Source organism: Orussus abietinus, unplaced genomic scaffold (assembly GCF_000612105.2).
Source record: "Orussus abietinus isolate OABI.00-Male unplaced genomic scaffold, Oabi_2.0 scaffold72, whole genome shotgun sequence".
Lineage (NCBI taxonomy): Eukaryota > Metazoa > Arthropoda > Insecta > Hymenoptera > Orussidae > Orussus > Orussus abietinus.
In genome coordinates, this window is record NW_019394233.1 from 226,740 (window position 1) to 241,268 (window position 14,529).

A 14,529-nucleotide genomic window follows, 5' to 3' on the forward strand; every position below is an offset into this window, starting at 1 on the left:
CGGACGCTCGTCCTTCCTTGCATTAACGAGAAGTCGTAACTTCTTCTGCCGCGGATCAGGCCGTAACCCCGGCTCGCGGGCGCTTGCCGATAAAGCGTGCGTTTTAATCGCCCCTCGTCGCGGCCGATCCGGCGCGGATCCGTAGGGTCCTCTCGCGGGCCTTTAACGGCCGTCGCCTTAAAAAGTCCGGCCGTGTCCGCGCCCTCCGGGACCCCCGTAACGTTATTTGCGAGGGGGGATATTAACATCCGGTAGCGGGATTTACAGCCCCGTCCGGCGCCCCCCCGAGCGCGCGGGACGATTTTGTAAAACGAGACGTCTCGTTAGCGACTCGGTTACAGTCCCGGAGTCCCGGTCCGCGGTTTTACAGCGGTCTAAATTACGCCGCGACGGGCGCGCTTACGATGTTAACGAGCGCGCGTCGACTCCCCTACCTCGGGGGGTGCACCGCGGATCGCCGACTCCTGGGGGAGGAGGAAGATGCCCGGGCGGATTCCCCGGCCCCGGGGCACCCTGACGCGGCGCCGCGTGCCGGCCGGTGCAAATAGGCGCAGCGACAGCCGCGAAAAATGGAGTTAAGGAAGCGCGACTCCCGCGCCCGAAAATAAACGGTCGCGGCTGCCAACTGGCCGCGCCGACGCCGCCCCGGGGGAACCTAATAAATAACCTCTGGTTTATTAGCGGCCGTTCGGGCCGCCGGGGGTGCGCGCGGTTAAATTAGCGGGGATATTAGTAGGGCTCCGTCTCGTGGAAATTTTCGGGATGGCCGAGTCGAGGATCCCCCTGAAGACTGGAGTCGGATAGGAAATATCGCCAGGGGAGTAAGGTCTTCCAGCTACTCTGTGGAATGCTCTTCAAAGTACGTACCCGAATTCGGGCACTTAAAAAAAAAACCAGGTTGGATTGAAAATACCACGAGCAACGAGGAGTGATTTCGAGTGACATCCTCAAGGTACTCTTCGAGGTGTCTTTTCGGAGCCTATCTCGAAAAAACTGGTTTGGATAGAATATACCGCGAGTAGAGGGGAATTCCGTCTTCGAGGTACTCTTCAAGGTACTACCCCGAATTCTGACCCTACCTCGAAAATTCGAGGTCGATGGTCGAGCGTCGCCTCGCGGGTCCGCGCGTCCGCGCCGCTTCCTCCGCGTATATCCCTCGCCGAGGGGTGGCGGTTTACGCGGTAACAAGCTGGCAACGGTTCTAACTACTGTCGGGGTTGATATATGTGACGGAAAATTGTGGCCGAAGGGAGCACGAAGGAGCCGAGGCTCGGCGCGGCCTCCGCGGCGACGCGACCCGCTCCGGCGACCGGACCTCCCCTCCTTCCTTCCTTTTTTCCAGAATTATTCCACTCGTCCGGGCCGTTCCAATTAGCGCGGCCATTCCTGAGCCAGCGCCATTCCTAAGCAGGCACGGCCGACTCTCGCCGATTGCATTCCGAAACACGACTGACCCGCTAAAGTGCTCCCTTGGCTTCCAGGACGCGACGCGGACGTCACCGGGAAGTGGCGTTAAAAAAGGGCGATCCGCGTCTTCGACCGGCGGAAAAGGAAGAGCGGAGGTTCCCGAGGCTTCGCGATCCTGCCGGTCGCTTTAATTGGGTCTTCACGCAGGTGGAAAAAGGGCCTCCCGTGACTCGGGCTCGCGTGCGGAGGGGGCGTCGCGTGCGTCATATGGTAATCCGCTCGCGCGTTGGGGGGCGACCGAGCAAATCTCGGCCGAGCGTCGCCCCGACGCGGGAGCGCTCCTTAAACTTGATTTGTGCTCAATTAACCGGGCGTCCCGCCCCCCCGCGTCCGCGGATTCTCCTATAATAAACCCGGGAGACGCGCTAGGCGTCGCGACGCCGCGAGACGCGGGCTTATTTATAAGGCGAGCCACCCGGGAGGGGTCGACGGAACGATCCATTCGACGTTTTATATTCGCGGCCCGTCCGCGACCGAGATGCTTCGTCGGAATTCGCGGGAAATAAAAGAAATTTAGGAAATCTTATCGTCCCCGGTTTGACGCCGGGTTAAATATGGCTGCAGAGGGCCTTGCCGAAATTCGGCGATAAACAAAGGATAGGGCGGAATGGCGCAGGTGCGGTACGCGAAAGCATCCATCAAGATGGCGGGACACCGGAAGCCCGGTGGATCAGGGACGCCCGGCGACGCCCGGCGACGCCGGGGTCGCGCCGCCCGTCGCCGAGTTTACACGACGGGCTAAGCTCCCGAGGCGCCCGTCCCCGTCTTAACCCTTTCGTCGCCGGGCCCGGATTTGGGGGAATTACTGCCGGGGTTATGAGGGAGGCGCCGTGTCTCGTCTGGTCCCGTCATGCCTCAACCCCCTTTCCTGCCAGGACTCGCGATTTTCCGCGCCGACGATCGATGTCGCTCGAAATCGCTGGAAATTATTGATAGGGAAATTCGTCGCGACTGGAGTTTCATTTCCTACGAGTCGGTCGGTCCTACGGTCGGTGGGAGCGAGAAGCGCAATTTTCTGAGCGATCGATGTCGCTTGAAAGTGTGGAAATGTATTCCGAGCGAAAATAGTCGCCAATGAAATTTCCTCTCCTGCAAGAGATCGACGGTGGCAAGAAAGGCGGTTTTCCGTGAAAACGATGTCGCCCAAAATCGTAGAAAATCATTGAAAATGAAAATCGCCGCGAGGAAAAACTTGCTCTCCTGCAAGAGGTTGATGGTGGCAAAAAAGGCGATTTTCTGCGCAAGGGATCCCAATATCGAATAAAATTATTCAGATCGAAAATCGTCGCGAGTGGAGTCCCTCTTGCAAGAGATCGGAAACGGGAAGGCGGGCGTTTTCCCGCGCTCGTGATAAACATCCTTGAAAATCGGTGAAAGAATGCTCGAAATCGAAAATCGTCGCGGTCGAGGTTTGCTTCCCACCCAGAAGCGGCAGGGGAGGCATAGGAGAGGCCAATTACGTCAACTAAGTGCGCGGCTTATTCATAGCCTGGCAGGCGTCCGACCGACATTTAAGAAAACGGCCCCCTCGATCACGACGACGGGACCGCGTCCGCCATGGCCGTCATAAAGAGGGCGCGCGGGATCGGCGCGTTTACGCGCCGCACCTGTAACGGAGATACGAGCGCGCGCCGTCGTCGCGGCGGACCGAGCGGCGCCGGCGGCAGCCTTAAAGTTCGGCTAATAAAATCCCGTCCTATCTTGCGAGAGGTCCACTCGGTCTCGGTCTCTCCCCGACGTCCCCGGGCCCAGATACGGGAAATCGTAAAGCCGCTACATAATAGCGCGAATAATCCTCTCGGCACTCGCCGACCAGATTAGGACCGCGTAAAGTCGGCGCGGTTGACGCGCGCCAGTCCGCGGACATAATTAATCGACCATCACCGTCGGGCGAGAGAGAGAGAGAGGGAAAAAGATAAAGAGATAGAGAGCGTAGCCACCAACGCCAGGCGTCGCGACGCTCCTTCGGAGTCGTTAACCCCAAGACCTGCCGGGCACATTCCGCGCTGGAAACGCGACGCGGAGCGATACGAGCTCCGGTATGCGGGTGTCAAAACGCGCCGCGATTAAATCCCGCGAAAACGACGACGCCGACGCGTCGCGATGCGTCCTGGGCCGCGCGCGGCTAATCCGGTATCACTCGAGTGCCGAGCGGAGACGGGAAGTCTTTCCGCTCGCGGGGTGACTCACCCCCCCCCGTCCCCTCTGCACGTTGCACCGGGGGTGTCGAAGTGCTCCGCTGCACTTTCGGAAACGGCGAACAATAGACGAGATAGGCGCGAGATAGGCTGGCCAGCCTAGGGCGAGCGGCTCGACATCTACATATTTTTCCCTATCGCGATAATTAAAATTCATATGCATAAGGCACTTAGGATGACGGAGTGATGGTCGGCGAGGCGGAGGGACTACTCGTTTCCCGAATGCATATTAATGGAAATGGGAGCCTGACACTGGGCGAGGGTCGCTTCTTGGCGCGGTTGGGCCCCGAATGATGTGGTCCGAATTTCGTATTCCCGTTTCGTTGGTCCCCTGTTTCCTGGTCCCCGTCTCGCGGACCCTCTATCTCATAATTCTCGTTCCGCGGGCCGAAATTTCGCGGCTCCCTATTTCGTAATCCCCGTTTCATGGACCCCGAATTCCGTGATCCCGTTTCGCGAGACCCCTTGTTCATGGTCCCCGTTCCCGGGACCGAAGCGGCATCTCGCGAGAGAATCGAAAGTGGACGCGGATAGGATCAATTACGGGGAGAAGCGAGTGTTTATCCGGCGGCAGAGCGCGGCGTGATGGACGATCCGATGAGAGCTCGTAAACTCGGGCCCGAGAGGGAGAGAGGGAGAGAGAGTACGGGTCCGGAGGCACTCGCGGATAAGTGCGTCTCTCTCGCTCCGCCGGGCTCTCCGGCCTATCGCCGCCGCGAAAGTACCAAACCGTGTACTCACCAGTTGTTAACTTGAAGGATCGTCAGCCCCGTGTCCTGGGCCAACTGTTTTTTCTGGTCTTCCGAGGGGTACGGATGCTGCAACAGGAAGAGAGAAAAGTGCGTCGATTAAAATCGGCCGGGATTTCCGGGAGGCAGGGGGCGCCGACGCGGCGCCGCGCTGTAAATCGCAAATTCGGAAACGAGGGAACCCGAGAGAACGCCAACGCGCGTCTCCGTAATGGCGTGTAATGATAAAATTCCGTATTTCACGTCGGTGCGCGGAACCGCGTCGCTCGCTCCACGCGTTACATGCGCCACGTCCCCCCGAGCGCACCTGCGAAATATTATTTATTGCCCGGGACGAACGGAACGCGGCGCGAAAAAAACGAGGGGGAATAAAAGCACCGGCGGAAAGAGGCGCGGCGAAAAAACGCGGCGAGCGGAGAGCGGCGTAAAGCCGCCTCCGCGTGTACCTCACCGAACGGTTACCATAAGCGTCGTAATAAGAATTATCCATTCGAGTTGCCGTATTCAAATTTTTGCAATTTTATTAAAAGACTCTTACGTCCATCGGTTGCTACTATACCGTACTGCGTATGTCGCACGACAGCGCAAGCTACGAGATTCACTTGGGTAATTTCGTGAGTTTCAAGACTTTCATAAGGACGGCCATAATCCCGTGTTAAGATTTCAGATTATTCGGTGCACCCAGTTTAGAGAAAAGTTATATAAATATTTTCACAATTTGATACATATTGAATGACCCCCTCGTAGCACCTTAAAGGTGCGTTTTCATAGCGCATTATAGAAAACGCACGTTTTTCAACGCGCGTTATAATAATTTAATGACACAGCTAAACTACTGAAGCAAACGCGTATTTCCTTTTTTTATTCTACCAAAGCACGCGTTTACACGTGAACGCGATATAGCTGCGATGGACAAAATGGACAAAACTCGAAATCGCGGCATGTGAACGAGCCCAAATCACCCACTCGCATATCGCGTTTTTAAACGAGCGTTAAGTTCGCGCGTCAGAAGTAGATTGCGTTCTCGAGCAGGCGCGCGTTTTCACGAGCGAGGTTTACAATAAACGCGAAAATATATCCGTCCGAAAACGCGCGATGTGAACGGGCCTTAAGTCGCTGCTCGTTCGGCGAGACTTACGACCGACGACTTATACGCGGCGGAAACGCCTAGCGTCCTCCCCGTCTATTTCGACCGCGGCGCGGAAAACGCATGGAGCCCGGTCCGGAGTTAAATCCGGGCCGAATTTCCGAGCACTTTCCACCCCCGAATCGAGTCGGCGAGGCGTCTCGCGTAGCGATTTCCGGCGCGGTATTTTCGCGCGACCTACCCCGGGGAGCTGCGGTCCTTCCGCGCGGTTTCGAACCCCGCGGTATTTTTGGAAACGGCCGGGATCCCGCCCCGTGCGGGGAGGGGGCGGTATATCACGTTCCTTGGAGGCGAGCCACGGTCGCACCGCGCCGCACCGCCACATTGTGCGCGGCCAGGGTGCGGGGGAGCGGCCGCGCGATTCTTATCCTAATTAAATCGGCGCGGTGCATTGTCTGGGCGCAATTTCCGCGGGAAGCCTCTCCGGGCCGATCGTGAAATCCCGCGCGGCGAGTCGGGGCCGGAAGCGCCGCAAGGCCCGAGCCGCACCCGGCCGCGCGGGGGGGTGCGGGGAAAAAGAGCCGCGCGATATGTGGAGCGGGAATAAAGCCAGGGTAAAAGTAACTCCGTAAATTATCGTCCCGTTTATGGGACTGTAAAGAGCTGCGTTCGAACGGCGACGCCGCGACTCCATTACGCGGACATAACGCGCACAAGACCCGGCGTAATTTACCGTAGGATTTTACCGCGAGTGCGGAACGCACTGCGACACGTTGCACGAGCCTCGGCAGCCACCTCGAATATCGGAGCGACCTCGTCCTCGAAATTGGAGGCGTAACAGGTGCAGGCGGAAGAACCTTATCCCCTTATCAAAGAGGACGTCCAGCGGAGGGGGAGGGACGCGTCCCGATCTCCGGGTCGGCGTCGCGACGTAAATTAGGAGAGCAGGTGCTCGGGCACGGTAGCGTCCCCGAATGGCGGCGCAAAGTAACGACGGGAGGGTCGGGGAACGACCCTGTCCCGGTGTATGCATAAAACAATCGAGATAATTGTTAAAGCTTCGTGGGGACCGGCCCCACGGCCCCCGGGGGCGGAAAGGAGGGCGCCGAGGAAGAAAGGGAGGCGGCCAGAGTAGGAGCTATCCAATTACATTGAAAACAATAGACTTAAGTGCTGGCGGGGCGCCCCACCCCACCCGCAAACTCGATGCTCTTCCAGGGGGGATCGCGCCCCCGCCCCCGGGAGGACCACCCCGAGCGGGCGCTAGAAAGTCGAGCCCTCGACGGGCGCGAGTAACTCGTCGCCAGGAAGGACCTCTCCAAGAGCTTTCGGGACCCCTTTCGTGCCCCTTTCCATCCCGACCCGCCGGAAGGGGGGCACCCCCCAACCAAGCCTAGGGAGGGGGGCAAAACACGCCGTAAATCGGCGGCCGATGTAACGCAAACCTCGTAAGAGAGGCGCCCTTTGTTCTCGACGTGACTCCACCCCAGAGATTCTTGGGGGGGAGGGGGCGCTTGGCGACAAAGAATCCCCCAAGACCCGAGAAGGATCCACCCCGGCGGGGAATTAACCCATTCAAGAACGGTCCGGCCAAACAAGCGGTAAAACGAGAACGGGCGGTAAAAAGACGATATGAAAACCATTTGGGTCTCTCCGGGCTCGGGGGTGGGTCGAGGGGCGCGAGAACGAGCGAGGCGGAAGCAGAGCTAAGTGTGTAAATGAGTCCGTGTAGTTTAGCCCGATTGCCTCGAGACGGCCCCTCGCGGATGTTCCTCCACCCGGCAGACATCCGAGAGCCGTCCCTTCCGCCCCCGGCGAGGGGTCGGGGCCAACTGAGGGCCGGGATCGCGACGCGGATCGAGCCCCTAATTGGATCGCGATTTGAGCTCTCGCCCCTACATCGGGCCCTGGCCCGGCGGTCCGGCTCACTCGGCGGCGGACCGTCGGAGGGGTCGCATCGATCCGCGATCGGCCCTCCTTCTCGGCCTCCAAGAGCGTCGTTTCCGTCGCGTGCTGCGTCAGGACGATGTCGGGAGGCGTGGCCCTCTCGCGTAGCTGTGACACCGCGACCGGGGACCTCCGGCGCCGAATGACACGCCGATGACGTCCGCTGCTGACTCGGGCTAACGAGCGGGGCGTTTTCGGGGGGGTGGCAGGGATCGCGCCTCGTCATCGCGACCCCGGGGGCGGAGGCGGATCAGCTGATGCCGCGGGAGGGGGGACGGAGACGCCGACGTCGGGGAGAAGCGACGTCAGCGATGTCACTCAACCCCTAATGCCTTCATTCCGTCTGTCCTCCCCTTTCGGAGGATATTTCCATAAACGGGCATAACTTCGTTACCTCCGGGGGTTATTCAATTTCGACGTTAAAATCCTCTAATGTGCCGTTACTGCAGACGTCAGGGGGACCAAGGGGGTAATGGCTTCCCGAGGGCGGGGGTAAGACGCCCCCGAGGTGCGATGGAATGTCCGCCAAGATAAAGGGGTTGGATCGGCATCGAGTCCGGAAAAAGAGCGCCCTCTCGGCCCTAGATCCCCCCCCCCCTTACCCCTTAATAGGCTCGCCTCGATCGCGATCGTCCTTTTGTATGTAATTACGGGGAAACACAATGGAACGTATGGAGGTATGCACGCGACACGGGATCGTCCGATACGAGATATGCCGGACCGAAGATGGTATGCCGCCTTGGCCGGTGTCCTCGGGAGAGGAACGCCAACCGGGACCGGGAACGCGCCGCGTCATCCCGACCTCTCCTCTGGGACGTCCGATCTTCCATCCAAAGGAATGATCGTAATAGTTACAATAGTTAGAATAATTACAATAATTATAATAATTGTGATAATCACGATAGACACGTGGGAGAAGAAAATCGAACGGTCGGACGTTGGGAGGCGAGAAAGAGAGAGAGAGTCAAGAATGGTCAAGAATCGGACCTCACCGACCTCTTGGCCATTGTTTTCGGGGCGGCGCGTGACAGCCGGCAGTCGTCCAATTCTAAGGTTCAATCTCACCTCCCGGCCGCGATGACCTCGCCCCCTGGCTCCCAATTCCCTTGATTAGGAGAAGGACCGGCTTATCGACCTCGGGAGCCCGATTGTACGGCGCACTAATGAAACGACTCGAGACTACGCGCCGGGCCTAATCTTATGTACCGAAATAGGACCCCAGCCGGCCATCGAGGTCACTCGCCTCCTGAGGACCTCGTCCTGAGACCTCGGACCCTTAAATGTCGGACGTCGAAGGGTTCGATCCATTTTCACCCTTTCGACGGCTTTGTCGTTTGGACTTTGTTTACGCCGATCGCTTGGTCCGCGGACTAAATGCGTGAATTTATTAAACCTTCTGCGTAAACGATCGCTTATCGTCTTAAGACGGTGCGACCGATACGTGCGCGCGACGCCATCTTGGTGCACTATTGTTTACACCGAGGGTTTGATAAAACCACGCGTTCAGGACGCGTTAGGATCGGCATGAACTAAGCCGTGGTGGGTCAATCAGGGTTTCTTTGAATCCGTGACCCGGTTAGGAATGGAGATCTCGATGGAGACGCGTCGAGCGATCCTCGATCGGACGAAATCGAGTCGGGCTCGGGAAGGAGATATCCAGTCGAGCGACCGGGACCGTTCCCTTCGGTGCTTGTGGGAATCGGGGATAATTATAACGTTCGCAGCGCCCTCTCGGATTGCGGGGCGGACACGGTAAACTCCTCCGTGCCCCTCGGGCACGCCAATTCCCCGGTTCATGCTCGCGCCGGAACCCGGCAATCATCCCCGGCCAGTCTTTCAGTCAGTTCCGTTGCTATTTAATTATCCATTTAAAGCGTGTAATTTTCTCGACGGGGCCACGGGATTCGTGCGTCACGCGCCGCGACGACGGCGGAGTTCCCGACGAGGCGCGAGCGCCGCCCGTGGGACGTAGGAGACGAGGTCGGACCCCCAAAATGGCGGACACCCCAAAATTCGCACGTGGCGCGGTTCGACTTATAATCGCGTTTCTAACACGAGGAAATAAGAACACGATCGCGTCGTTTGATATTTCTCGACACGTGATCGGACCCTCAAAATGGCGGGCCCCCCGAGATTCGCACGTGGCGCGTTTCGACTCGTAGACGTGTTTTTCAATGCGCGAAAACAGAAGAGCGATCGCGCTGTTTGGTAGTTTTTGCCACGTGGTCGTCCCCCCAAAATGGCAAGCCCCCCGAAAATTCCCACGTGGTGAGTTCTTCTCGTAACGCCGGTTATTTTCTACGGTAATAATGTAAATGAATGAAAACTTACATGATCTTCGGCAGAAAAGTCGGTGTCGGAGCCGGATTCGCCGGTACGCGCGCAAGCGGCCTAAACGTGTGTCAACCCGAGGAAACAGGAACGAAATACCGCCGTTTAGTATTTGTTTGGAACTACGTCTCAATTTTCTGCGACGTCTCACCTTTCCCCTCATTAACTATGTAAACAGCGCTAAGCTATCCCTCGGCCGCGCGCCGTTCGTGTTTTTCTCCGAGACAAAGCTCGGCACGGCTCGGGTCCTTTCTGGATTCGGCTTATGTTGTCAGTCTTTCATAAACAGTCATTGGACGCGTTACGATTTGACGATTTCGTAGAGCGTACATTTTTCGAGAGTTTCAGTGGGGAGTTTTAGTGCGTGCGATCTGGATACTTCGATCGAAGCCTGCAAGCGGAGCTACCTTCACCGTCCACCTGGGAGCAGTAACGGTAACAATTCAAGTTGTCAATTCATCAAAAGGTTTGTGTGATTCCGATAGACTTCTTTTTTACGCCCGAGGGCGAGATTATTTTCATTGGCAAACATCCTTGCGTTTGCTTTCGCTTGCAAGACACCTCCTCGCGCATTCTGAGCTCACTCATTCCTTTCCTACTTTTCATAACAATTTGCATATAAATTTCTCCCGCGTGAGGAATTTTCACCCCATCCATTCTGGGGAACCCCCCTCAAAAATTCGACCCGAGAAAATGAGAACACGATTTGGGGTTTGTCGACGCGAGAAAGCAGGAACGCGATCGCGCCTCTCGCCATTCTTCGACATGGAATTACAGAATTAGGTTCCTTTCGCAAAGCTTTCCCCGACACGTTCTGGCCCTCGAATGGTTAAATCGCGGGGAATTCCCGAAAATAATCGCACTCGCCGTAATCAATCATCCAAAGCCTTGGCCGTGATAATATTCTTCCCCCGTGTCAGACACCTCCGCGCGCTCCCGAGATCGCTTCGTCGAGGGGTGGGTGATCGAAAAAAGGAAAGCGCTATTCGCCGCCACCGGGAACCCTTCCCCGGATCCGGTAAAGGGCCGGGGCGCTATGCATAGATTTCGGGGGAGAAAAAGCTCTCTCGCGGGTGGAGGGGGTCGGGGGCGTATAAACGAAATAGCTGTTAGGTGATATTGGTACGGCCATCGATACACGCGCGTTCCCCCGACGCCGGCGTCTCCGTCAGGGGCGAGAGTACCGCGTCCGCCCGTCTCTCTCTAGCCCCGCTCCCCGTTTAGTGTCAATTTATTCGGGATTCCGGAGATTCCGAGGCTTTGCCGCGCGCGATCAAGCCCGCCGTTTGCATAATATTGTATTTATTTCGCCTTGTAACCCCGTCCCTCCGGGGTCGCGGCGCGGCGTCGTACGAAGACCGGAATGGGCCATACGGGTTAAGGGAAGAACCTCGCGGCTCCTTTCAAACCTGGCAATTTGGCCCGAGCCGATATTGGATCAGCCGCGAGATCCCGAATCCGCCCGGGCGGGAAAATAACCAACCACTGGTTATCGCGGCGTCTAGCGCGGGTTCGCGCGCTATAGTGATAAGGAAAAGTTAAGGCCTACTCTTGCTAGCATACCCGAGTCTTGGTCTTGCTCGAACCTCGATCTTACCCAGCCGACTTTACATCTCGAATATTCGATTACGACCAAAATGTGTAAGACCAAGATCAACACCGATTTTTGTCGCTGTCGACCCTTCCTGCCGGCAAAGACAACAAGAGCCATTAACCCATTTGCATCATTAGCGGATATATACGCTCAGTTTTGCTGGTCACTATCATTCAGCCTGATATTTCGGTGATAAGGACCCTTTTTCATACTTCCTTATGATGCAAATGGGTTAAAAAATATTCCCATCGAACGCCGCGAATTGGCCGTGGCTTTATCTCGTTTATCGTCCATCCGCCCACCTTTAGCCTTGAACCCTCGATAACAACCACAATGTACAAGACAACAATCAAGACCGTCTTTCGTCGCCATCGTCCCTTCCTACCGCCAGCGACAATACGGATCACTCGCGATATATTCCTATCGAACGTCCCGAATTGGCCATGGCTTTTTTCTCGTTTACGATCCATCCGGCCGGATAAAAGCCTCGATTGTTTTTCCGATATGAATAAATGTCCGCCCACCCCACCGCCTGGGAGGGGGTGCGCCCCAATGAGGCCCGCGCTACCTGTGACCACCGGTACGTCTGGTTCCGGGATCCATCGGAAGAGCTCGGGTCGTCTTCCACAGGGCATCCAGGTTCCCGATTCGCGGATCGACCCGTCAGTCGGCATAAATCGGGCGCACCTGGAGTATTGTGCGCCGGGCGGACAGGTGATTGTCAGTGGCCGGTGGCGGCGCCGCGAGCCTGCACGGACCGGGCCATTCGCCGGACGGCCGCGGCCGCGGAAACACCTCGGCGGAGCGCGGCCGCATACGGGGGCGCGTTCGATTGTCACCGCTAATCCCGAGGGAGCCTCTCCGATATCACGGGAGCGCCGCGAGCCGAACATCCGGGATGATTTCAACTCGACGTCGGAGGCTGTATCTAATTCGGCGGTCAGATTTCATTCCGCGGCCATATTTAATTCCGCAGCCATGTCTACTTCGGCGGCCGATTCTAACTCCGTCATGATACTCTGTCGGTGCGGACGAAAAGTGACGATCAGTCGCGCCGCTCCGAGTGTCCTGGGTCGAAAGAACCGCCGTAGATCGAGAGTGCGGTCGATCGCGGGACGGGGCGGAGGGCCATTAGGGCCGCGGCGCGTTTCTTCGGCGGGTTCCGGTGGCGGCGCGGCCGTACGCGGATTCCGAAAAGCCGACTCGGCGCGGCACAAGGACGGGATATATCGCGCCGGGCGCGCCGCACTCCTTTCTTCGACGCCGGCAAAAAGGCATCGCGACGGGTTCATTACGGTTATTTAATATCCCCGTCGTTAACGCGTTCCCGGTGGCACCGCGAGGACCCTCGCGCGAGCTTTTTCTTAAGGCTCCGCGCAAGTGGCGCCGCGCCCTCAAAGGCGACCGACGCGCCTCCTACGTGAGCGAACGCGCGATGGTTTAATTATCCCAGGAGCAGTCCTTGCGCCGATCGACGATCGGAGAGTATTCTCGGTACGCGAATTTCGAACCGGGCCTCTGTTGCGTTTCGTCTGCGTCGCCTCGGGGACTCCATTGGCATCATCTCAGTACCCCTAAGATACGACTTAAGAGGATGCGAAAGTGCGATTTGAGGGATGAATCGTTTTTGAAACTTTCTTCTGAACTGGTTCGATAAAAATGTTGACAAATATATATGAAGAAAATTTTTAGTCCGGCCTAATTTGATCCGAACGGATCCGATGAGGTCGAAATATTTCTTTCTCGGACGTATCGAGACCGAACTGTCCGAATCGAGCTTCACCCTCGACAAAGACGGAAATCTAGTCGGTACTCCTGCCGGAATTGCGGCGTCCCCCGACTCGAAAATCCCGATGCCGGTCCGACAAACGCGTGGCCTATCGAGCGAAAAGCCATCGGGTCTGCTCGAAAACGCCGATTTCCGCGGCACTCCGACCGCGCACGCGACGCAGCGCGTTTAATGCACTTTGCACCGCGACGCGCGGCCGAGAGGAGAGCCCGCGCGGTTCGGCCGCGCGGAGCGCGGCGCGGATTGACAGGCGGATATTTTTATGCGAAGCCCCATTCCGATAATCCGTTTCGCCGTTTTATGGCTGCTGCCCCGCGGCTGACGTCAACGCGGCGAGCACGAATTCCCGCGGCCACCCTCCGGCGCGATGCAGCGCGGTGCAGCGCGTCGAATCCCGTCCGGTTACACGCGCGGTCCCACCCCCCTAACCCCTCTGCCTTTTCGAATCTTGCGCTTTTTCCCCCTCGCTTTCACGTCCCGGTTATCGACGCGCCTCTCCACGTGGCCGTCGAGTGCAGCGCGCAAGAGGTGCAATTATATCCGGGTCCACCTGTGCATTCACGTGCGTGCAAACGCATCGAGAGGACGTTCTCGAGGGTCGACCGTGGAAATCTGCCGGCGAAAACAAAATATTTCCTGGAATCGGTGCAATTTTTCTAGGACTAAACCACAGGACAACGAGACATTTCCTAGATCCGACTCTGAATCGAAATGCATCGGCGAGTGACATTCGATTCGTCGCATCGAATCACAGACTTATTCCGCGGAACACCTTGGGTTTAAATCCGCCTAAAAATCCGGAATTCTAAGCTTTCAACCGTTCAACTTCGTGAAATATTCTCTGAGGTCGACGGAATTACGCCGTAACACTTCGTTCGATGCACTCCGGCGAACCGAATTCTTGTTAACCCTTTCGTTACCTTGGACGAGATATCTCGCGACCCAATACTGGCCGCTTAACGCTTTTGACGAGATATCTCGCGACCGGATACTGGCCGATCAACTTTTGACGAGATATCTCGCGATCCGATAGTAGCGGATTAACGCTTTTGACGATAATCTAGCTTAATCCGCTACTACCGGATCGCGAGATATCTCGTCAAAAACGTTGATCGGCTACTACCGGGTCGCGAGATATCTCGTCAAAAGCGTTGATCGGCTACTACCGGGTCGCGAGGTATCTCGTCAAAAGCGTTAATCGGCCAGTATCGGGTCGCGAGATATCTCGTCAAAAGCGTTAATCGGCCAGTATTGGGTCGCGAGATATCTCGTCGAAGGTAACGAAAGGGTTAACTCGACCGAAACATCGTCCCCAGCGAGCCGAGGACAGTCGAACGATTTTGGCCATCGTCTACAGGTGCAATTTT

General features: G+C 57.2%; 1 protein-coding gene across 2 annotated transcripts in view; it reads right to left on the bottom strand.

The window, feature by feature from the left end:
• The window catches only part of LOC105702324 (homeobox protein homothorax), a 307,253-nt gene that overhangs the window by 63,010 nt on the left and 229,714 nt on the right, over positions 1-14,529 (bottom strand). For both annotated transcript variants that reach the window (XM_012429814.2, XM_012429813.2), the window contains exon 11: positions 4,407-4,483. In XM_012429814.2, coding sequence (XP_012285237.1) covers positions 4,407-4,483 — 77 coding nt within the window. The remainder of the gene's footprint in view (positions 1-4,406; positions 4,484-14,529) is intronic.